This window comes from Lasioglossum baleicum, chromosome 20, assembly GCF_051020765.1.
Source record: "Lasioglossum baleicum chromosome 20, iyLasBale1, whole genome shotgun sequence".
Taxonomy (NCBI): Eukaryota; Metazoa; Arthropoda; class Insecta; order Hymenoptera; family Halictidae; genus Lasioglossum; species Lasioglossum baleicum.
The window spans coordinates 5,905,516-5,929,535 of NC_134948.1; the positions used below are offsets into that span (position 1 = coordinate 5,905,516).

The 24,020-nt window shown below is 39.5% G+C and overlaps 4 protein-coding genes and 1 long non-coding RNA gene across 16 annotated transcripts; 3 read left to right on the forward strand and 2 right to left on the reverse strand.

The window, feature by feature from the left end:
* The first annotated feature begins 186 nt into the window (after positions 1 to 186).
* On the forward strand, positions 187 to 7,695 carry LOC143218583 (uncharacterized). 6 transcript variants are annotated; one of them, XM_076443840.1, is made up of 12 exons: positions 2,483 to 2,767; positions 2,842 to 2,906; positions 3,508 to 3,711; positions 3,777 to 4,085; positions 4,157 to 4,553; positions 4,621 to 4,805; positions 4,880 to 4,969; positions 5,045 to 5,341; positions 5,431 to 5,668; positions 5,842 to 6,319; positions 6,761 to 7,055; positions 7,157 to 7,695. In XM_076443840.1, the coding sequence occupies exons 3-12, from the start codon at positions 3,676 to 3,678 to the stop codon at positions 7,319 to 7,321; spliced, it is 2,490 nt and encodes an 829-aa protein (XP_076299955.1). In that variant the 5' UTR covers positions 2,483 to 2,767; positions 2,842 to 2,906; positions 3,508 to 3,675; the 3' UTR covers positions 7,322 to 7,695. The 6 variants fall into 6 exon arrangements, with proteins under 6 accessions (XP_076299958.1, XP_076299952.1, XP_076299956.1 ...); XM_076443843.1 differs by lacking the exons at positions 2,483 to 2,767; positions 2,842 to 2,906 and adding an exon at positions 187 to 2,118 and having other exon boundaries at positions 5,431 to 5,557; XM_076443837.1 differs by lacking the exons at positions 2,483 to 2,767; positions 2,842 to 2,906 and adding an exon at positions 192 to 2,118.
* Positions 7,696 to 9,656: 1,961 nt separating this feature from the next.
* On the reverse strand, positions 9,657 to 13,562 carry LOC143218607 (uncharacterized). 4 transcript variants are annotated; one of them, XR_013011122.1, is made up of 5 exons: positions 13,313 to 13,562; positions 12,998 to 13,150; positions 12,350 to 12,491; positions 11,630 to 12,241; positions 9,657 to 11,545 (listed from the first exon to the last, which is right to left on the reverse strand). It is a non-coding gene; the product is annotated as an uncharacterized LOC143218607 (long non-coding RNA). The 4 variants fall into 4 exon arrangements; XR_013011121.1 differs by having other exon boundaries at positions 11,630 to 11,694; positions 13,313 to 13,502; XR_013011120.1 differs by having other exon boundaries at positions 11,630 to 11,694; positions 12,350 to 13,150; positions 13,394 to 13,553.
* A 32-nt stretch (positions 13,563 to 13,594) lies between these two features.
* Positions 13,595 to 21,734, forward strand: LOC143218597 (uncharacterized). Of its 4 annotated transcripts, none has more exons than XR_013011118.1 (6): positions 13,595 to 13,870; positions 14,138 to 14,323; positions 14,387 to 14,664; positions 14,985 to 15,633; positions 16,402 to 21,309; positions 21,442 to 21,734. XR_013011118.1 is itself a non-coding variant. In XM_076443875.1 (5 exons), exons 2-5 carry the CDS (start codon positions 14,170 to 14,172, stop codon positions 16,488 to 16,490), a joined length of 1,170 nt encoding a protein of 389 aa, XP_076299990.1. In that variant the 5' UTR covers positions 13,595 to 13,870; positions 14,138 to 14,169; the 3' UTR covers positions 16,491 to 21,734. The 4 variants fall into 4 exon arrangements, 2 of the variants coding, with proteins under 2 accessions (XP_076299990.1, XP_076299991.1); XR_013011117.1 differs by having other exon boundaries at positions 16,402 to 21,082; positions 21,167 to 21,734; XM_076443875.1 differs by having other exon boundaries at positions 16,402 to 21,734.
* LOC143218587 (ATP-binding cassette sub-family F member 3) lies at positions 17,428 to 20,976 on the reverse strand. Its single transcript, XM_076443853.1, has 9 exons — positions 20,844 to 20,976; positions 20,653 to 20,758; positions 20,007 to 20,193; positions 19,591 to 19,925; positions 18,825 to 19,323; positions 18,523 to 18,746; positions 18,086 to 18,447; positions 17,802 to 18,022; positions 17,428 to 17,574 (listed from the first exon to the last, which is right to left on the reverse strand). Exons 1-9 carry the CDS (start codon positions 20,914 to 20,916, stop codon positions 17,428 to 17,430), a joined length of 2,154 nt encoding a protein of 717 aa, XP_076299968.1. The 5' UTR covers positions 20,917 to 20,976.
* On the forward strand, positions 21,602 to 23,980 carry LOC143218602 (uncharacterized). Its single transcript, XM_076443883.1, has 2 exons — positions 21,602 to 21,734; positions 21,862 to 23,980. The coding sequence occupies exons 1-2, from the start codon at positions 21,627 to 21,629 to the stop codon at positions 22,387 to 22,389; spliced, it is 636 nt and encodes a 211-aa protein (XP_076299998.1). The 5' UTR covers positions 21,602 to 21,626; the 3' UTR covers positions 22,390 to 23,980.
* The last annotated feature ends 40 nt before the right edge of the window (positions 23,981 to 24,020 follow it).

A 24,020-nucleotide genomic window follows, 5' to 3' on the forward strand; every position in this document is an offset into this window, starting at 1 on the left:
TTTTCGATTGGCTATACATTGCAATAAAAAAAAGTTCGAAATTTTTTTTATTCTTGTCAAGGCCACCTTCATTTTTTTAAATGTCACTTCAAGGTCATACGAAGGTCATGGTATACTTATAGGTCGTTGAATTCGTCTTGATCCGGGCTATAATGAAAGTGGCCTTGACAATAATTTAAAAAAATTCCAAACTTTTGATCAACTTTTCTTGAAAATATTTTTTTGTCAGATTATCCCGAGCAACACTCTGTATATTTCGCAGATCGTAAGCAAACTTTTTTATACTTTAAAACCTCTTGGACCTTGCTCTTGCCCTATAATATCGTGTCAGACCCGTAATTAAGATTCAGAACAGAGTCTAATAAATGTTAATGTATATTAGTTAATGGAGAACATGTAGGCATACAATAGATGTAATTTTTCTCCTTTTATACGAAATTGCGAAGTACAAAAAAAATTCTAGTCACTGAAACCGTAAAATAAATTGTAGCGCAAGGGGTTAAATCGTTCGAAAAGTAGACTGATACGAACTCTCGACTCGACAGCGTCGTATAACCTGGTATAACCTCAAAAACGAACGTTTCTCGTACCGTAAATTGGGTAAGTATCTATCTATGTATGTACAAACGAGGGAATACGTATCCTAGAAAAATGTTTTCAAATACACCATCGATCCTATCGAAATTGTTTCGATAGAAACGTTGTGTGTAGTAAACCGAGAGGGAGAAAGAGAGAGAGGGGAACGTTGTCGAAGCAATTAGGAAAAGGGCGGCGGCATAAAAGGGTGTGCAGAGCTCCTCCCTGCCGCAATTCAGCGGTCGCGATCCCCAACGTTTTTGAGCCTAGCCGATGCGAGGGTTCGGGACGACCAAATGCTAGAGTGAGAGAAAAGACGAACACATGTCCAATAACGACGCCGCGGCGCCGCTTCGTGCAGCGTGCGGCGTGCAGCGATCCCCGGTGCAGCTTGTACGGTTCGCTGAAAGGAGAACGAGGAAAGGGGAGAGGGGCGACACCAGCAGCAGCTCCCGCTAAAAAGAGGGGAAGGAAGGCCAGAGAAAGTAGGAGGTGTGCATCGTTTATCCCTCTTCGACGGGGTGGGCGTCCGACGGCTGCCGCGTACGCCCCTGTCTAACGAACCTCCGCTCGTCGCCGGCAATCGCGATCCAAGCACGACCAATCAGGACGCTCGTTCGTTGGTCTCGTGAACAGCGACGTTGCCACCTCGTGTACCGCCCCACGGCGAAAGTAGTCGTCTCATAGCGGTATTCGTAGTCCTGTTTTGGCGAGGGACGGCCAACCAGCACACGTTGTCGCGAACGGATATATACGTGCACGTGTTGAATCACGTTGGAAATCAGATCGCGCACGCCTCAGGTGTTCTAAGATAAGCTGTAGCTCGTAGTTCATCGAAAAGACGAGCCCTCTCCTCGTTGTATCGAAGCAACCTTCGCCACGCCGAAACGAAGACACAGCTCGACCGCATCTACGGTGGTTTTGGCGGCAATTTCGAACGCGGCGTCGACTCAACATCGTTCACTGGGAAATCGTTTAATTAGAATGGTCGTTCGCATCGCCGATCAGGCTCGTTTCACCCGATAAAATGGAAAACGAGCGTAGAAGAAAAACGGTGAATCGCCGACCAATTGGTTGATCATTCAGAGCGACCCTAGTGCGCTCGCGCGCACGTCCACTTTGGTGTACATATATAGGACGCTCGGATCTGTGTGCGTGGCACTTGAGTACGTCCGTGAGCATACCCGCCTAGCAATAACCGGCGTGAAAAGAAAAGCTTGTGCATTTTTGTGATATGAGTCCGCTATGCGGTAGACTCTGTTATGAATCTTGACCAGACGCGACAGAAACGATCAAGTTGTTGGTTCGCCGTGCTCCGTAATATGGCCGCCTCGAGACTGTGCCGAGCGATCGGATTAAACGTTTAGCAGGCAGGGGTGGCGAGTGACCAGATATTTGGTGAACCGAAGGGTAGAAGGCAGTGGCGGGAGGCAGCGTGGACGTTTCCGCGGAGAAGCACGTGCCAGTTCGCGAGTTAGGTGGAGTCCCATGCGCAAAGTGGGTGGAGGCTGCATCGTGAGGCTGGCTTCCCCGTTATCGCAGGTACGTGAGAGTGTGTGCGAGTTGCGAGCCGACCAGCGCGACCGAGTGGGCGGGTGTGACGACACGCGTCGCGCACGTCGCGCGCCTCCGCGCCTCCTAACCTCCGTGCCTCTGCTTCTATGTGTTGGTTTGTCGGTGTTGGTGGGTATGCGCGTCCTTGCCACAGCGTGCGATATTTCGAGAGGCGGGTGGGGCGGCAGGAACAGGGGCGTAGAGAGGCGGTCCTCGATCGGGTTCTCGAGGAGTGCTCTCTGGCCTTCTTTGTCTTCGGAGTGTGGTCTTTGCACGTGTCGATATACAGTTTTGGTCGGTGAAGCTTCTTAAGATTACGCCCTGTCTAGCCGTAGGTTCCATTCACGTTGCCACTGGCGTTCACGTTGACGTTGACGTTCGCGTTGACGTTAACGTTGACGTTGACGTTGACGTTCAGCCGGCCGCGTCCTCTTCTTCTACAGTCTGTCCCACAAGATCGTGTCGACGATATTTCTGTATATATTCACATATTTGTGAAGAACTTTATATGAGTTGAATCTATACATCAAACATCAATACGCTCTTACTTAGTAAGGGGTCCAATCTCCTCCATTAGCAATTATAGCTAGCCACCGTCTCGGCACACTTTCAAGTACTTTCTCAGCGCACGCTACAGGTAGCGACTTCTCTCTATATCTTCCAAATATGGTATACAAGAGTTCTTATTTTGGTAATATGTTTCCCTCACAGCTTGGCCTTCATTATGGACCACACATTTTCTATTGGGCTTGCATCAGAGGATTGGGATGGCCAAGGTAGTACGGTGATGGTATTTTCCGCTTTTCATTTGGTACCAAATTGATGGTTTCGCATACGTTGCACTCATTTGGGAAAGCTGTTCTCTTCACTGTCAGAATATCACTGACAAATATTCAGCCAAGCCGTATTAAAGACATCTCTGTTTGTTTACATTATCCTTATTTCCTTCTCATTGAGTGACAGATCTCGAAAATATCGCCGACACACTCTTGTGAGACAGACTTTACTCCTTCTTACTTTCGATGCCAGATGCATTTCTCCTTAATCCATAAAACAGCGAACTGACTCTCCATATATATCGTCGGCCTCATATGAAAATTGCCTAAGTCCAAAAAAGTCAATTTTACAGGAGGCAAAAAGAACAATTTGAAGTGAAACTATATTGCTTTACACGGAGATTTTTCCAAACTATGTTTATATTTAGACAGTAATTAAAGCAGTTAACAAAATAAATTACCCTCAAACCATAGAAATTGAAGTACCTAACAAGGCGAAGCTGACAACCCAATTTTATGAGGCCGACAATATGCTCTTTCGATAAACGATTGTCACTGCCTCGCACTATGCACTATTTCTAAGAAAAAGATGAATTTTCAGATCGAACGCTCGTGGAGCGAGCGTTTTCATGTACCACGGACCAAGTAGATGGCCCGATTCCATTCGTCGAAGGATGAATTCCTAGCAGAAGACTGTTCTATGTAAAAGTAGCGTGAACACCGGGATCGTTGTTGTCGTCGAGGATAATACACAACGGATACACTCAACATGAAACGTAGCGTGGACGGGAGGACCATTTCTCAGGTAGTAGAGATTTTTCTGGAAAGCGAATCGTTGGAAACAAACGAACAATGAACACCCATCGACAGGAGGAGATCGAAGACCATGATCCCCTGCAGGTACAACAGCAAGACGAGGCTGAGCAACAGCAACAACAACAGCAACAGCAAATGGAACAGCAAACTGCCCAACCACAGATTCGTTTCTTAAGCGCGAACGTTCTGCAACAATTGCAACAGCAACAAGATGTTCAGCAACAAGCACAGCAGCAGCAACCGCAAGTCATTACGTTGCAGCAGCTGCAAAATTTTGTGCCTTTACAAGCTCAGCAGCCGCAGCACGACCAACAGAGAGCGCAAACCATTTCTGTGCAGTCGTTGCCCCAACAGTTCTTGCAAGTAAGTATATCGTAATCGCTCGACGTCGAGTAAAGTATCTCCTTGGTAATTAATTCTAATATTAATCTCAGGGTGCTCAGTTGATCAGTACTCAAGCTCAAGCCGCGCTGCAACAGCAACAACAGCAGACGCAGCAGGCACAGCAGCAGTCGCAGCAGCAACAGCCGCAGCAGCAACTTAGCTACAGCGTAATTCCACAGATGCAAACCGTTAATATAGATGGTCAAGAGGCGCTCTTCATACCGTCTTCTGCTATGTCCGCAACGGGAGGACATCATCAAACTCAGCCGACTATGCAATTTACTACAGCCAACGGTCAACAAGTTCAACTCACCAGTCAGCAAGTACAACTAGCAAACGGTCAGACCATTATTACTCCTCAACCTGTCAGTTTGATAAGGGCCCCCAATGTCTTTCCTACTTCCATCATACAAAATATCACTGGGCAGACTGTACAGCTACCGACGGGTATGTATTATCCACCGTCGAAAGGTCGAAAATTTCAGCAGTATAATAATGTGATTCTATTTTGCAGGGCAAAGCGTACAAGTTAGACCTCTTCAATTTCCTATGCAACACGTTCAGCAGACTGTGCCTGTACAAGTACCGGTCACTGCTAGCAACGGACAAACCGTGTATCAAACGGTGCATTTTCCTGTTCAAGCGTTGTCTAGCGTTTTCAATGTGCCTGCAACACAAATGATACCACAAATCACTCAGGTATGTTGCGAACAATTGAAGCAAATTCTTCTTGTAGTGTCATATGTTGTGTACGATTTGAACTTGATTTACAGCAAATACCGCAAATGGCGCAAATAATCACACCAAACGGACAGATTCAACAAGTTCAAATTGCTAACTTGCCGCAACTCCAAAGCTTGCAGGTAACTAGGATAGAACACGTATTTTATAGGAAATACATTTTGCAAAATGGGTTACATCAATTTTTCGTCACACAGAGCCAACAGGTAACCCAGGTGGCCCAACAGGTTGCTCAACAACAAGCGCAACAGCAAGTGGTGCAACAACAAACTCAACCGCAAGTGTTGCAATCCGTACAGCAGCAACAACAACAACAGGCGGCGCAAGCTCAGGTGCAACAGCAGCAGCAGCAGCAAGTGCAACAAGTTGTTCAGCAAGTGATACAGCAACAGCAGCAACAACAGCAAGTGCAGCAAGCGCAACAACAATCGTCTGCCCCATCCTCTACCGTTGCGACTTGGAGTACAACTGTGACAACTCCTAGCAACGTTCAGGTAAAAGAATAAGACGATCGTCGTGCAAAAGAAATTGAAGAAAAACAATCCCATAAAATACAAGTTTAAAGATCCGTATTTTTGCGTAGGTACTTGGAATTGGTGCGCTTGGAAGGCCAGTTGCGGCGGGCGGTAATGTAATTACGACGAAGGATGGTCAAAAGATTGATGTGCAAACGTTGTCGGCTCTGACAAGACCACCAGAATCAGTTGAAGGTGATATAAAAGTAACCAGTATCGATGCCAGGCAATTAGCTAGTGGTCAGGTTATACATATTCCTGCTGCTCAATCAGCACAGCCTACTGTCCAACCTATTACGATTACAGGCATGTTATTTATATATGTATATATATATAGCAACGACAATCATAACTTTGCAATTCCCGCCTAGCCCCTCTTACCTCGAAATAGACGAAGAAACGCGTTGTTTCAATTATTCCTATACTTTACATTTCATTCTCTGCCGTATACTGATACATTGTGTACTTGTATATCGTAGGAACGCAAGCTCAGCAGTTAACTTTAATTCCTGCCTCTGCATTGGCAAATTTAACAGCCCAACAAGGTAATATGATGAGAGGTGTCGGCGGCGGAAGTATAATGCAGCTTCAGCCCGCTGCTGGTATGAATGCGAGCAATAGTTTCCTTCAGTCGATACCCGTGCAAAATATCCCGGGGCTGGGCAATGTGCAAGTTATACCTGCGAGCGCGCTTCAACCTGCAACCGTGCAAACTTTGCCCGCGACAGCTGCCGCGCCTATCGTCGCTGCCCCAACGGTGCAGTTAGATTCGAACGATCCAACGAAATGGCAAATCCTTCAGACTCTTCAATCGAACAATACGTTAACGACATCCACACCTACTTCGCATCAGCATCAAGTAACGAGCACAGCATCCACGAACGTGGAGAGCGATTCCAACAAGCAGCACAGAAGGAGAGTCGCTTGCACGTGCCCAAATTGTGGTGATGGCGATAGGTGAGTCTTTTGTCGATTATCGTGTTATTCCGATAAGGGAGAGACTCGTTTCTCCAGGATTGCAAGGGTTTCTCATTTCTCGATAATGCAAAGATGGGGTTTTTCAATAGTCAAAAGTGCTAGATAAAAGATCAATCTAGGCCGCGATCGCCCTCAAAAATTCTATTTTTACGTTTACGAGGCGTAATTTGTATAATTCAGCAGCATGTAGCTGTCGCAGCTTTATGAAAATAGCTACATGCACAGCTGTATGCTTCCGAATATTGCAGAGTTACTAAATTAATTAAATTTGAAATTTGGGGACGACTGCGGCCTAGATTGATCTTTTATCTAGCACTTTTGATTACTGAAAAAATCCATTTGCCATCCTGGAAACGAGTCTACCTCCTTAGTGCCAGTGCGTTCGAAGAAATTTCAAGAAATTTCGATGTCGTTCCACAGAAACAGAGACATGACCAGAAAACGACAACACGTCTGTCACATAGCTGGATGCAACAAAGTATACGGAAAGACCAGCCACCTGCGGGCACATTTGAGGTGGCACACCGGCGAACGACCATTCGTATGTAGTTGGATATTTTGTGGTAAGAAATTCACTAGATCGGACGAGCTTCAAAGGCATCGTAGAACTCACACTGGAGAGAAAAGATTCCAGTGTCCTGAATGTACCAAGAAATTCATGCGGTCCGACCATTTGACGAAACACATAAAAACGCACACGAAGATTCGAAGTACGGTAAGGAAAATTCGAAATCTAACATGACCAGTGTCCATGGGAAAGAAAAACTACAATTACTATAAGTTGACAGAGTTCATTCCAACTTCCATGTATTGCAGGAAGCAGCTACATCGACGCAAGAAGGCTCGTCCGACAGTCAATCTTCTACCGAAGAGAAAATCATTATTGCCCTTCATAAAGATACCGAGCAGTCCGACATAGTTATTTCGGAACCAATGGAGGACATTAAGACTCAACCAACGAATCATGTAACGAACGAATAAAATATGATCATTCGTGCAGTGTGAGGATTCCACTGCCTTTCAGATTTTAGATGAATATGTTAATTGGATGATGGTTGGTTGGTTGGTTGATTGGTTGGTTGGTTGGTTGGTTGGTTGTTGTGTAACCAACATCAAGGATAGATTAAATTTATTAATAAATGTAACGTTGAATTGTTTACGCCGATTTACAAAGATTATTGCAATTATTTTCTGCGATCGAACGAAATCGACGAGAGAGCAGGAACTTTTTACAGGGATTATCGTAATTCATAGTGCATAGAATCTATTTTTGTATCGAAACGACATTTGTAAATATGTATATAATGTATATTAATGTAAAAATTTTTGCACAAAAAGAATTTTACACTTATAAACCGTTTTTTGATATCATGACTCATAGATATGGTTCAATTTCTCACCTTATTGTAATAGAAATTTGAGCTGCACTTAGAGACAATAATGTTTTACATTCAATTCGTTTTTTCGAACGTAGTTTTTAGACTGTTCAGACAAAATGTACTGATACGATTATTTCGTATCTTTTAAAATTTTATTTTATCAAAATGAAAACATCTTAGAATTACTTTGGGAGAGCATGTTACTGAATTTAGTTATCAAATAACATAATATGTATGTTACCTCAGTTTTCTATGCATTTCAGCTATAACGTGCAAGTATTGTTTTCTATAGTTCAAGCATTCTATTTCCCGCGTACTATACAAACAAAGTTAGTCGTTTGTCTTTCAATTAATACGCCAAGAAGACAAACTATCGTGTTTTCTGTTATCGTCGAAGCATGAAGTAAAAAATATATAAACAATTAGAAAAGATAGGTATCTGGTCGTTTTATTTCACGTCCCACGGATAGAGAAGACAAAAAAATTATGTTTCAAGTTCTATTATACATATATATAGTAGGGCTGTTACTTTCCTTCGAAGGTCGAAGATTTTGAAGCTTCGGAGTTTCGATTTCAGAAACTTCGAAAATGATGAGAATCGAATTTTCGAAGCATCGAAATTCGAACCTCCGTAGTAAATTATTTGAACTTCGAAATTTCGCTGCTATAAGTTCGATTCTCATCACCTTCGAAGTTTCCGAAATCGAAGCTTCAAAATCTTCGACCTTCGATTCGAAGGCTTCGAAGTAAGTAGGTAAATTTTAGTAAAGTAGCAGCTCTACTATTGTTTTAGATATGTAGAGTTTGGAGTCGAGAAGATTTCAAGGCGGATGTGCGTCCCTTTAACGGAAAGCGAGGCTAGACAGACCGCTAGACAACAGCGGCCAATTGCAAGATGGTTACAAGGGAAATGCACCGTTCTTATTTCACTCATTTCACTGTATGATTATAAGGTGAGTCCAGGTGAGTCTCTCGGCTCACAGCTCAGGTAGTCAGGTGTGGTGAGTGAATGAGTGGTGTGTAAGTGTGCATTCAGGTGCAGTCGACGTATGCACTGGTATGCACGTTCGATCGACTAAAATCTGACTCGACGATCATCGTAGTGATGGGCGCAATCGACTAAAAACTATCGATTTAGTCGATAGTAGCTGTTACTATTTTCAGTCGACTAGTTTTACTGAACTATCGACTGAATTTCGCAGTGGTGGGGGTTACTATTTTCAGTCGACTAGTTTTAGTAAAACGACTGAATTTCGCAGTGGTGGGGGTTACTATTTTCAGTCGACTAGTTTTAGTAATTTCGCAGTGGTGGGGGTTACTATTTTCAGTCGACTAGTTTTAGTAATTTCGCAGTGGTAGGGGTTACTATTTTCAGTCGACTGTTTTACTGAACGACTGAATTTCGCAGTGGTAGAGGTTACTATTTTCAGTCGACTGCTTTCACTGATATATATATATATATATATACTGCTTTACTAAACCCAACTAAACCAGAGGTTACCTCTCTGATTGAATTATCAAATTAATTAATTAATTCATTAACCCCATCCGTCCCTCGGTGTCAAATTGACACAGTGGTAAAAAACCGATAAAATAACAAGCAGGTGATTAGTTATTTTTCGATGATTTTTAGTCAAATTGATGAGTTAAAATTTCGGTTATGTGTTTCGCATGAAAAAGATAAAAGTCACGAAGTCTCGGGCAAATTTATACCTATAAACAATTCGATATTTCGAGAAAACTGCCAGATTGACGGAATTCAATTGTTGTATGTACTACTAAATATTAATTATTACAAATATTCTCCGAAAATATGAATGATTTATGCATTTCATTTATGTTAATAAAATATTTATTACATTCAATACAAAATTGATATTTTATTATTATATTTATCCTATCCTATATATTATATGTAATATCGATAACACCAAAAGGATTATTTATTTATTTATTTATTATACATGTATAAATCTGAAGAAGCTAGGATTGTTGTATTCTAAATAATGATAGTACAAGTTCGTGGGAATGGAACTTTATTCGACAGATCAGGTATAGCGGATTTTTCTTCCAGGCCCGCGAGATACATACTTACCGTGGCCTTGTGTGGGCCCATCGGATCTTGGTCGGCGCGACCCTTCGGAAACTCGGGGGTTTATTATGTGCTATTGAGGCCTTTAGGCCGGCAACGAAAGATTCTAAGTAACGAGACATGCATATCATAAAACATCTAAATTGCACGCGCTAAAAATAGCTTCATTGTCGCTTGCTTCGTAAACCGACCCGACCATTTGCACGCCAAATGTTTTATTGTACGTGCCGGTGGCCGCTACAAACCCAATATGTATATATAGACTTAAATCAAATAAAAATATAAAAAAATTACAGTAACATAGCATGTATTAACAAATTAATCGCAATAGAGGAAATTATAGATAAACATTAACTTAAAATTAAACATTTCTTAGTGCCCTACATAAGAATTTCTTAAAGTAATCAATAGATCCATTGAAGAAATCAATCATATCAATAAATTTAATAAAACCTAATATTTTTAGACCAGCGTTTACAATATTATTACAGTGCTTTGAGAAATTTAATGTAGGTGTAACACAGACGACCAAGTCATTAGTTTCACTAATGTTTAATTATAAACTTATAAATAATATAAAATTGTAAAGTACTATATTTTTAGATAGTCTCTCCAAATTATAATAAATAGGAAAACTTATATGGTATGAAATATGATATTGTGGAACGAAAGAATCTTCACGTGCGACTTTTCTTGGATGTGAAACCACTGTGAATATACTTATAACTTTGACAATATAAACCGGCTTTCTAGCTAAGGATTGAGATTTTTCTCAACCACTCGAGTTCAGTAACGAAATAGATTTGAACGCGTCTGCAACAGCGAACACTTTTGCAAGCAAGGAAGCGAACGCTTGGTTTTCTATGAAATCAAATAGTTTAAACCATTTTTAATTTTAAAACTGCTCCCTGAATAATTTTAATGAACTGTGGCTGCTTTTTTGGCGCTGCCCTACGCTGCTGTTTTAGAAAACTTCTTATTTCCTTGCCATATTCCTTTCCTATTGTTGTCCATTCTGCGCGGGTCTGGTCAGTCCTGATATACATGTGGCGACCAGATCCACGGCCTCTCCTGTGTCTCTTCCAGGTATCTCTCGAACCTATTCGAGATTTACGGTCAGGCCCTGGCGAACGTTTCCTTTCTTTACGACATCCTCTCCTGCTTGCCTTCCTCTGCTCTTTCCGTTTTTTATAGCATCCTTCCGCGATTGCTTCTTTCCACGTGTCTTTACCTGTCTTTCCTCTTCTCCTAGATTTTCCTTACTTTCCTATCCTTAATTTCTTCTCCTTACTTTCCTCCCACTATTCGGGTTTCCACCTCTCTTCCATTTTTTCCTTTTCCTCGGGAGTTTCTATACGTTGACGAGTCACTTAGTCACAAGTCGTTGGTCTCTGGTCTCGCGTCGTACACCAAGTTTTCTCTTAAATAAACTCGTGTTGAGGAAACATTCTGAGTTCTAAAATAGTGTTTAGTAGTATACATAAGTTTTCATAGTGTATATATAATACAATATGTATAAACAAAAGCGCTCAATAGTGTGGCAATATTTTGAACAAAAGACACCAACGAGTGCCGTGTGTCGCTTATGTAAAAGAGAATACAAAAGTGCAAAAAACACATCCAATTTAAGTGACCATTTGAAGCGCAAACATTTCACAGTGCTGGAAGCCGATCGTCGCGTGCACGAAGAAGCAGAGTCGATAGACGTGGATGATCAACTTGCAAGTGCTACACCTGGAACATCAACGCAAGCACAAGGAATTACATCGGTGGCTTTCACTTCAAATGCAAATTTGGCAATCCAAAATGAAGACTTACCAGGTATGGTGCAGAGGTCTCGGGTTCATTTAAGGCAGCTAACATTGAGGACAACTTCAAATGATCTATCACAAACAAAAATTACAAAATTAAATAATCTGGTGGCAGCCATGATTTGTAAAGATTTGCAACCGCTAACTATTGTAGAAGACGAAGGCTTTAATGAGTTAATTAAGGAGCTTGAACCACGATATAAACTTCCCAGTCGAAGAACACTGGGACGGACCATCTTACCACAATTATACATTGACACTAAAAATATAATTTTAGAAAACTTGAAAAAAACAAGTCATGTTTCTATTACGACAGATATCTGGACCAATTTAAATATGCAATCCTTTTTAACGATCACTGCACATTATTTTATTGAAAATAAATTACGCTCAAACGTATTAGCCACTAATCTTTTAACAAATAGCCACACAAGTCAATATATTGCGCACTGTATTCAAGATATTTTATCGGAATGGCAAATCTCAAATAAAATTTGTGCTGTCGTGACAGATAATGGTGCAAATATTAAAGGAGCTGTACGTAACTTAGGCTATATGCATTTGCCATGTACAGCACACACGTTAAATTTAGTAGTAAACGATTCCATAAGTGGTGTGACTGAAATAATAAATTTATTAAAAATCTGCCGTTCATTAGTTGGGCACTTTAAAACAAGTGTTGTAGCAGCAGAGAAATTAAGAAGTATGCAAAAGCAAATGGGCTTACCAGAACTGAAGATAAAAAAAGATGTAGCAACACGCTGGAATTCTTGCCTCGTGATGCTGGAGAGACTGTTTGCAATAAAAGTGCCTTTGTCTGCTGTCATAGTTTCATTAAGCAGAAGTCCCACATCACTTACAGCTGAACACTGGGAAATCATAGAAGATATCATACCGTTATTGAAACCACTAGAATATGTTACAACTGATTTATCAGCAGAAAAATATCCCACAGCATCCAAAATTGTTCCTTTAATAAGAGGAATTCAAAATGCTATAAACATGATTACACCAGAAACCACAGCAGGACTACGTTTAAAAAATAATATTTTAAATAATATTGAAATAAGATTTAACTACATCGAACAGAATAATATTACTTTAATAGCCACACTATTAGATCCAAGGTTTAAAATAGCTGTATTTGAAGACAATAGGATTGCACAGACAGCACAGAATATATTAAAAGAAGAAATAAGTTCCTTGGCAAGAACAGCCAGTAGTCATGAAACGAATGCAAATAGAGCCATAGCAGAAGAACCATCTCAAAACAATGAATTTTGGAACTTTTTTGTATCAAAAGTGTCACAGTTAAATAACCAATCTACGCATATTGAAAATGTAACAACCATCATCCGTCAATACATAGATTTACCATATGAAAACATTAAGAGTTGTCCAGTCGCATTTTGGAACAAATATAATTGCACAATGCCACAGCTTTTCGAGATAGCAGATAAATATCTTTGTATTCCTGCAACCTCTGTACCCTCGGAGAGAATATTTTCAAAGGCTGGACAGATTATGTCTGAAAGAAGAAACAGACTTTCAGCGAAAAACTTAGACCAATTGATCTTTTTAAATGTCAACATTTAAAATATATGTATATATATATATAAATTTGGGTCAACTTCATAGTGGAGACCATAATCATTTAAGGTTAGATTAATTATAATTTTGGAATTTTTACCTTAATTTAATTTTATTACTAATTTCTACTACGACAAATGTAAAATATAAAATAACATTAAATATTTTTAATTTTAGGAACCTCTCTCTCTCTCTAATAAAGCTGAGCGTCATGAAAACCATCGAATATGGAGAGCAATGAACATGAACCAATAACGCAATTCAGTCAAATAAGCCAATTCAGTCGACTGAAAACTATCGACTAAATAGTCGATAGTATGTAGTTACTAAATAGTAACTAGTCGATAGTTGAATTTAGTCGATAGTGCCCATCACTAGATCATCGACGATGCGATAAACAAACGGACAATAATAGTCAAAATGTGCATGAATTCGACGATTCGTTCGTACATCAAGTCTACATTGACTTGCATTCGTACAAACTATCAATGTATTTGAATATGTTCGAGTAGTTCGAGTTCGAGTCCTAGTCCTGGAAGAGTTTGGAATGACGTGGGTTCCGTTCATTTACACTTACACTGAATCGAAGACGGACATAAAGTGCGGTAGTTTCAAAGATCGTACCGCCGAGGGAACAAGATCCTGTTGTCAGTTTTAGGTAAACAATTCGAGCATTTTCTCGTTTTTTCTTCCTAAAAGTACGTTCACTCTCGAAAGAAATATTTTGACACGGACGAAGAACGTTCGGTTCAAAAATGATTTCTGTGCTAACCTAATTCTCCCGTTTTCTCAGTAGGAGGTCTAATCTTATCTTTTAATATGCACTTCAGCCATTGTGTCGTTTACCACCCACGATTCAAGTCGTGTCTCAGAGAACCGCGTTGTGTTTTTCCGTATTAATCGATCGATTTCTACGTTTTACCAGGAATACCAAATATTTTGTTAATCGTTTGAAGAATGCCTGCACCACCACCTCCTCCGCCTCCTGCATTCAATGCAGCCAGCTCCGCCTCTGGAGATCAAGACAGGAGTATGTTACTTCAGTCGATTAGAGCTGGAAAAACTCTAAAGAAGACGGTAACTGTTGATAAAAGCGGTCCTCTGATCGGTGGTACGTAGCTTCCGCATGCTTCTAATGTGTACGCATCAATTGCTAACTATTTTTCCCTTCTAGACAAAGTGAAAATCGAACCGAGAAGTTTGAACAGGGAGACTAATAACTCAAATACTAGTATTGGTAATTCGAACAATGGAGGACCCACAGGATTAGGCGGATTGTTCTCTAGTGGCATGCCAAAACTGAAGCCCACAGGGCTTAGACCAACTTCGGGTGAAAAGGACAGTAGCAATGTCAATAATACAAGCTTCAATCAAACAGCGACGCCCAGCATAAAACGAGGTCCTCCTCCGGTCCCGCCGCCAGCTACACAGAAGCCGCAAGTATTCGGTCAGGTACGAGTATCTGAAAGTATACTACCGTCCATAAGTCACCGGATGATTATTCAGATTTGGTTGCAGACGGTTTTTTGTTATTAACCCTTATGTAGTCAACCAAAATGTATAGATTATGAAAAACCTTTTGTATTTAACATGCCTGCACAAATTCTCATTTTAAGACTATAAATGATATTCAGAGACTTTTTTATAATATGTTTAGAGAAATATTAACAAATTGTTGAAAGAAACGCAGCAAATGGGTACCCAATTGGTTACACAAGGGTTAAAGGACCTATAATAAGTGTACCTTAAAGCATTAACCATTCGTGTTTCAGAAATCTAATTTTAGTCAGAGCCAGAGTGTCACAGACTCTGTGAATATCAATGCAGAATTACCGAAAGGGTTTGGGAAACCGATTCTCGCACCCAAACCACCATCAACGTCATCTAGTACAATGCAGAAGCCGTCACCTCCTCCAAAAAAGTTGAACCTGCCTACAGGAGGAAGTGTATCGAGAGCACAAAGCATGCGATTGCTTAGATCACCTCCGGTGTTGACTCCAACTCCACCATCTCTACATCAATCGCAGGACTGTTTGAATGAGAGTCAAACAAGGCCTCAGAATCGAGTGCTCAGACCACCGGTGGCAAAACCTCCTTCTCCTCCTACTTCCAGAGCGAATACCTCGGCCAGTACAGCGACAAGGGTTGCACCTCCACCACCATCTAGGGTAACTGTCAGTGCTCCTTGCATACCACCACCTCCACCCCCTCTTCCACATCGACCCGTTGTTCACCAGAGGCTTGCTCCACCACCGCCACCACCACCAACGCCTCCAACAAGAAATTCTTCCATGCGTAATGGCCAAAGCATGGGTACCCTGGACTTGGAAGTACGTTTCGCAGACATGTTTCATTCTATTGCGAATTTCCCACCACCGGAGCCATTCAAAGGATTCCCGAAAGTTTACAGCAGCAGAAATGGTGAGGATCATAAAATCGAATATCAGTCGCCCACGTTCTTGAATTTTACCATTAGGCAGTATACGTCGCAATTGTTTCTGTAACATTCCATTTTGCATGAAAATATCCTGCATACCCGCGCACCTCTAACAATAGAAGACGAAGTTTACTCATTCCTCCTCTTGTATGACTTAGCAGACTGAGTCATCGTGGCTAATAGTCTTGCATGATCGTATTGCTTCAACAATTAATCATTATTGTGTATGCTACACGTGAGCATATTTGTGCTCAATAATAGTGTTTTGTAATCGTTTCTGTAATTATTCGATATCTAAATAAATCGCTCGTACTTCGCTTCGATTAATGTGCATTGTTTTGGGAACTACGAATAGCAATTTAACGCGGAAATCTTTTGGTATCAGGTTGCTTAGGCTAACCAAGCGTGCATGCGGCATGCGGTAGCGATAGTAAATGTTTGATGAGATTGCATACATATAATATATATGTGTAATTATTGGATTGGAACGAAAGTTCGTAGCGTTTATAAATTAAAATTGAAAGCTAAAATTCAGATATTTATTCATAGATTTATTCAATAACATATTTTCCAATCTGTTCTATTACTTTTTGCAATTTTCGAGGTAACTTCTCGTGTTATTGAATAAACATATGAATAAATACCTTAATTTTATCTTCGATTCTTAATTTGAAAACGCTACGAACTTTCTTTGCAACCCAACATTTCTAAGTTTTAAGAGAGAGGTAGTAAAAAATGTTTGCAAATTACAGCTGCGAAACAGCAAGCTCCTGCACCACCTCTGCAAACGGCTTCTATGTCTAACACGATGGTACCATTAAATACATCATCTGGGGGTTAATGGTGGCAATACAATGCGACTTCACTGGCACATCTAATATTTTCGAGTAATTTGTTTTATTTATTATCTTACGCAATAGTTTTAAATGAAATTCGGAACGTTTCTGCAACGGAATGGACGGTTAAGTAGAAGAGATTAGGTGAAAAAGAGAAACGAAAATAAAATGTTAATCACATGGATCATAATTTTACTGTATAATTATACGGCAAAACTTTTCTGTTTTACAAGAAAAAAAGTTTTTTGTTTGCATTTTTTTCACAAATATCATTGTTCTGTCACAAGACTGCTTTAAAATGTAACACCGTAATGGTGTCTTAAATTATGTACACACACATTTACATAAAAACTATACGAGAGACAGTTGTATGGTATATATCCGAGAGCAATGAAGAATTGTAATAATAATACGCTAATCGATCGTGTGTATTTATCAATGTAAACTTCTAACGGTTTTTATAAGAAAAACATAGAATATTATATACTTTTATTTATAACAACGACCTTTTATTATTTACTAATGTACAATATTAAATATCAGAACTTTTAGATGTAGTTATTGTATCTGGCAGTGAAACAATGTGATACTTTCCTAATCCTACTTGTGAATCCAAACTCAGTCTATCTCATAGTATTTTATTGTTGACAATGAAATATATATTTATACATATACACACGTATATGGTATTATGAAGTATGCCTTCAACGAATGCAATTCAATTTTTTTTAAAATAGGCAGTATGATATTTTAACGGTTGTCGATAAATATCTACATCGATGATCAACTTAAAAAGTATGCCCTGCTCCGGAATAAGAAGAAACATCTTTTAACGAACGTTCTTCCTCCCTGGTATTTATTTAAATCAATAAACATATTTTTATCGGTAACTTGACTCGGGACAATGCAAGAATGATAAAGCGATCAAATTCGTAATGATGTTCAAATCTCGAGTTCTCTTTCGATAATCTTACGATACTCGTCGAAACCTCCTTCGATGCATCGTACAGAACCCTCTCCACATACCCAGAGTTCAGTGCATACCATGCGAATTAATCTTTCGTCGTGCGAGACTAGTATCACACCAGCCTGAAATTGTTGTAATCTAATTAACACTTTTCTTTCTTAAAAATGTCTTAACGTAGAATAGAGCTCTTTACTATCCGAGTATCCGGATACAATTATTTCAACCTCACCCTAAAAATAGGATATCTCTGCTAAATAAATGGATCACTTAACTATCCGAATACTCGAATCCCAAGTAATAGTAAAAGCTCCGATATAGAATGAAAAAGGAATTGGAGAGAAAATTTTACTTGGCAGGTATTCAGTGCTTTGCCCAATGCTTCGATCGACTCGATATCAAGATGATTCGTGGGTTCGTCGAGAACCAAGAAATTCGGCATGGCCGCGCACATTAATGCAAATGCAACTCTCGACTTTTGCCCGCCGGACAGAGAATTGATATTCTGTAAAGCCAAGTTACCACTAATGCCGAAGCTTCCCAGCATTCTCCTATATTCCTCAACAGGTTTCCCTGTTAGACAAAGCGACAAAGTAATATTTCCAATAGCTAACAATAGCTGATTCGTTTGCATACCTGGAAAATGATTTTGCAGTAATTCGACCGGACAAACTCGCATATCGAGTTGGTCAACGTGGTGTTGACTGAAGTATCCGAACTTCAAGTTTCGATGAACGTGCACCGTGCCTCTGGTTGGACTTAAAGAACTTGTTATTATTTTCAACAGTGTCGTTTTACCTGCGCCATTCTCTCCTACAATGCAAATACGAGATTGCAAACTAGCTGTAAGATTCACACCAGCGAATATCGTGTTTTCGCTTCCGCCCACATAACTGAAAGATACTTCGTTCAGTTGTAATATCGGAGGACTTAGTGGTTCGACATCTGGGAATCGAAGTGTCACTTCCCCTTCTTTCTCCATTGGCTTCAATTCCGGCCTATTGATAGTAGAATAAGATTTTTACTTGAAAATTCTTTCTAGACCACATATCATCGAATAGCGTTTAACTTACAGTTTCTCCAGCATCTTTATCTTACTCTGTACGCTAGAAGCACGATTGGCATTGTATCGAAACCGATCGATGAACTCCTGCACGTGTGCCCTTTTCGCTTGTTGAGCTTCGTATTCTCTCTGCTGATTTCTCTCGCGTTCTCCTTTAGTCTTCGAGAACTGTTCGTAATTACCTCGATATGCCTCTATCTTCTGTCCGCGCAAGTATAGTATATCAGTGGGTACCTAACGTAAAATATACTCCATTTAATTCTGTTCTGTTCATAGTGAAAAATAGCATTTGTTTAAGAAGTTAATCCGTACCGTATCCAAAAAGTTTCGGTCGTGCGAAACAACCAGTAACGTGGTCGGCCATGATTGCAGATACTTTTCCAACCAAAGAATCGCTTTGATGTCAAGCATGTTCGTCGGCTCGTCGAGTAACAAAAGGTCTGGTCTGGAGAACAATGCTCTCGCGAGAGCAAGTCTCATCCTCCAGCCACCGGAGAAAGATTTAGTTGGCCACGATTGTCTCTCAACGGAAAATCCAAGACCCGATAAAATAGCGCTCGCTCGAGCGGGTGCTTTGTCTACTTCGGCCAATTGCATTGCTTCGTATACTCTAGCTAATTCTTCGCCTAACGCGTCACCCGTCTTTCCACCATCTTTCTCTATCGCTGCCTGCAGCTCTGTTTCCTTGCTGAGCAACGTACTTCGTTCGTGATCGCATTGTAACACAGAGTTCAACGCGGATGTATCGTCGCTGGCAACTTCTTGTTCGACGTGTAACACTCGTATGTGAGACGGTATCCTCAACTGTTTGCTACGAATCAAACGAGACAACGATATTAAATCTAATCGGCTGATTTTCTACAATAGAAATCACTAGACTGCGAATCTTTAAGCAAAATAAAAATTGTCTGCATCGATTGCAATAAATAGAAACCAAATTGCATGTTATTTTTTCCCTTAATGATTTTGATAGAGGAGAAATCGTATATTAACATCTTTAATTTTAATACACAATTTTGCTGTAAATGCATAAAGATCCGCAGTCTAGAAATCACACTACGGCGAAGGAGTTTAATACCTAGATATCATTCTCAATAAAGTAGTTTTACCAAGACCGTTTCTACCGATAAGACCGTAACGTCTACCAAACGCTAAGGTTAAATCGGCACCTTGTAACAAGATTCTGTCTCCGTACGCTACATCGAAATTCTCTATCCTAATGTCCTGAGTTTTATTTACACCACCCTTGGTCTCCATGCGACTATCCTTTTTACTTGTCATCTGACTGGCACTCGCCGATTCTATACTTTGAATTACATTGTTAATACGTCCAGCCGACTCATTGTTCACACGCTTTTCTTGTTTCTGTTGCAATTTCGCTTCTGCCTTCTCCAACTTTTTTGCATCTACTTTCTAACAAATAACACAAATACGGTCATGTAAAAGCATAATATTTCTTGTTGTTCGTTTAACGATTGAAAACTAACGACTCACCATAGCATCGTCTCGAGTGGTCACCCATATACTCTTAATTTGTTCCACCTGAGCTTCTAAAGTAGCAGCCATTGTACCCAAGTGAACAGGTGCGTTTAATACTTTGTTTACCCCATTCTTTCTCTTTTCCACAAGTTCATCGTTCGAACCGCCTTTCAACATTTCCAATAACTTCACACATATTTGCCTATGCATAAAAATGTCTGAATTCAACGATACGTGGACCAAAATTGTACGAAGATAGAACAGAATTAAGAAATAAATACGATAAATACAATGACAACAAACTTCGTAGTGTATGTATGATACAACTGTTTTGCACTGATTGTCGGAAGCAGAAAAAACATAAAAATTTATTTCATCTGTTAACGACTTTGTTGTATTAAAAGCAATAATACAACATTTATGCAATTTTTAAATCTTTTACTGTTTCATATTTCATGCAGTCCATTTCTTCATAAATGCATAAAGATCTGCAGTGACCAAACAAAAATTTGATCAGGTCCGAAATGCGATGAGACATTCGCCACATTTTTACAGGTTTTTCCCCGGTATTGAATTCGAAATAATTAGGTTATAAACATCCAAGTTCGATTGTAATCGTCGTAAACATAGAAAAGTGACAAATGTGAACACGTTTACAGACCTAACCTCATTCTCTGGTTTCTCCGCGACTTCGTGTAACACTTCCCCGATCGCCTCGTACACTTCATCGGCATCCTCGAAGTCGTCTTTCGAACTGTCTAGGATACCTTTACCCGAGAGAACATTATGTATTTTAAGTTGAACAACACAAAGTTGTAGATGTAAGATTTACAGGTTAGGTTTGTTACATACCTTCCACATATTGATACAAATCATCGTCTATCGTTGGAAATTGACTGCGAATGTATTCGCCACAGACTGCCATGCCAGTTAAACTAGTGATCGAATATATTGAAGGGAATCCGTTCGAAATACTTGAAAAACGGCCTCACTTGACAGAATGGACGTCAAAGTTCTCTTGAACACTGTGAACACATGTTTACGCCATTTTGAAATATAGTACAACCGCAGTCGAGACATCAGTCCGGACGGTACATTTGAATTTTAAAGAAATTTTTCACACGTACGACTCGTGTACGGTTTCGAACATCGTCCTTCCCTTTTTAATTTTTTAGGATCGTGCATCGACGTCTTGCGAGATTTCTGAAAGATGCACAAATTTTCCTGTTCCGTGTTCCATCCAAAAGCGAAGTAGCCATGTTGAAGCTGTCAAAAGTGATTCTTGCTGTTTGATTGTGTGTGCGGTAATACACGCTTTGTACGTATTCTGACAATCAGCGTCGATTACTGTTCAGTTTTTCTATTTCACGATAGTTCAAGTATAAAACATCAACATAATTCCCAATGTGTAACGCAATTCAACGACTATTTAATCCCGAATTTTTAACAGTCGTTTAGTGCTCCCAGAGAAATGGTGAACAGTGCCGAAAGGGCTACTAATTTTCACGGGGAAATTCTTAATTATCTATTAACGCGTGTCCAATAATATTTCTGTAAGATCCGAACGATATATTTTCGATCGTTTGAAAAAACAAATCTCAGTTGGAAGCATTCTTGTATAAGAAAATTCGAAAAATGGCGACCGACATCGAGGAATCTGACATTGATGATCATGAAAGACCTGCTCCGCCGAAACGACAGTGCACACGATTTATCAAAGTCAACGAGACTGTCTGGGAAGAGGTAATTACGCGGTCTGATCGAAATAATTAATACAACAGTTAATTAATTTAAGATTGTTAATCGCGTATAACGTTTGCTTTTGTTTTCTCTCACTCCACTCTTCTAATTCGTCCAAATATGTTTACAGAATAAAAATTTGGATGCGAAGGAAGGAACAATACAGGACTCGGAGAACATCGAATATGACGAAGCAGAGAGATACACCAGAGAAAGATTAACGCAATGGCAGATGTGTCAGGTGGCCAAGGGATTCCTGGATAATACTATTAACAAAGTATTGGAGAATTATATTATGGGAGCACCCTCTTCTTATCCTCTAGAGGAATCCAGATTTCAAACGATCAGAGGAAACGACATGGAAGATACTGCTGTTTTAATGGCGATTCGTAGTCACGGTTTAGCTCGATCCATGGAGCTTGTATCTCAGTCAAACGGATTCTATAGCGGAAATTTTGGAAATTTTGGAAACTCTATTGCTGCTACATCTACAGATTCGATAAGGTTGAACAATTCGAGCGACATGGAAGAATATAATGACTGGGATTTGGACAAAGTAGACGACAATGACCAACAGGAAAACTTTTTAGAACGAGCTGTGGCAGAAGCTATTAAGAAAAAAGGACTTATCGCGCTTAGTAATAGTTTAAAATATTAAAATAGTTTATAGTCGAGAAAAAGTATAACGCATATAATTTTTTATCTTTGCAAATCTATTTTGATTTGTCCGATTGATTTCCTAGATGATATTCATCAGAAGTTATTCGAATAATTCTAATCATGGAATTGCTGTTCGCTAAGGGAAGAAAAGTTCTGATGATTATCTATTTCTTTGTCTATCGAATACAGATCAGTTTAGAGCTACACAACAACGCATGTACATTATGGTAAACTATCTGTTAACCCTTAGCACTCGAACGAAAATATTGTTTACATTATTAAATATGTCTGTATCTAATCACTTACTAAACATTTAGGCATTGTATGAGGTATTATACCAATTTCATATCCATAAAATTGAAAAAATCATAGGGAATGGAAATACTCTAGCCAGGAAGAAATGTTTAATTTTCGAGTTAAAATATAGCTCCGAGTGCAAAGGGTTAAAGTGCTGAATGTCATTGATATGTAATAACTAGACAGTGGATCTTTATGCAAGATAAAAATTTTCTACCTGATTTGTAACAAACTGGGGTGAAATAGAAATTTATTTTCATTCTTAATACATATGTTGATGATATATGATATATGTATATCATCTATGATATATCATCACGTATGATATATGAACAAGTTAGAAATAATATAACAGTATTTTTAAATACTTTTAATGTTTTAACTGGTTTAAAATTACACCTACTCAGTTTTGTCATAAATGCATAAAATCCGCTGTCCAGTGATAACGAATGAATGTAGTACAAAATTGTGTTGACTGAAATCTATGAAATCAAAGATTACAATTTTTGGTGATAGAGGAAAATGATGCTTGTTGTATCTAGTTTGCTAAGAGGATTATTATAAATGCAATTATAAAGAAACTGCAGTCTTCGGTTGACGATGTGAATAGCGAATAACTAAATGATATAAATTAGCGAGACGATTATAGTTATCCTTCTATAAATCGTTCCGTGGTCCTACGTCATTCCGCGCGGCATTCTATTGCTTTCGTCCATTCCTGAAGATGTATTACTTACATCTTTCTGTATATTGTAACTTTTGTGTAATACATGAAACACACGTTTATCTTTTTAGAATTAGTGACATGTAATGTATATGTATATCTCTCTTTTAGAACGAAGGAGGAAGGTTGTATGTAAGAATAATACTATAGGATTATTTTTCCCTTTTGTATGCAACATCTTCGTAATATGTGTATCTCATATTTGTAAATAGATATTGTTACGTATAAAACGTATAAATAAAATTTTCATTTACGTTACACAATATAGTATGTATCTCTATACAAAGACATGTAATACATTCTCGATAATTCGTAATTTCTGGTAATTATAAATAAACAATAAGTAAAACGATGATGTCGTGAGAAGTTCTTTGAGAATTTTCCATGTTTTTCCAAGGTACAGGGTTCCAGGCACCCGGCACCAGGCACCTGGCACACAAAGTAAAATTCAACGAAGCGAGACAATTGCCAGGCAGCGGCTAAGGCGATTGTCAGCGAGAACAATTGAAGGGTTTGTACGGAACGATTTTCGGTAGGTAGAAAGTAGGACCCTTCGGAACTCGCTTTGCTGAAAGATAGACCAACTTTATGCGGCGCGTACAAATGCT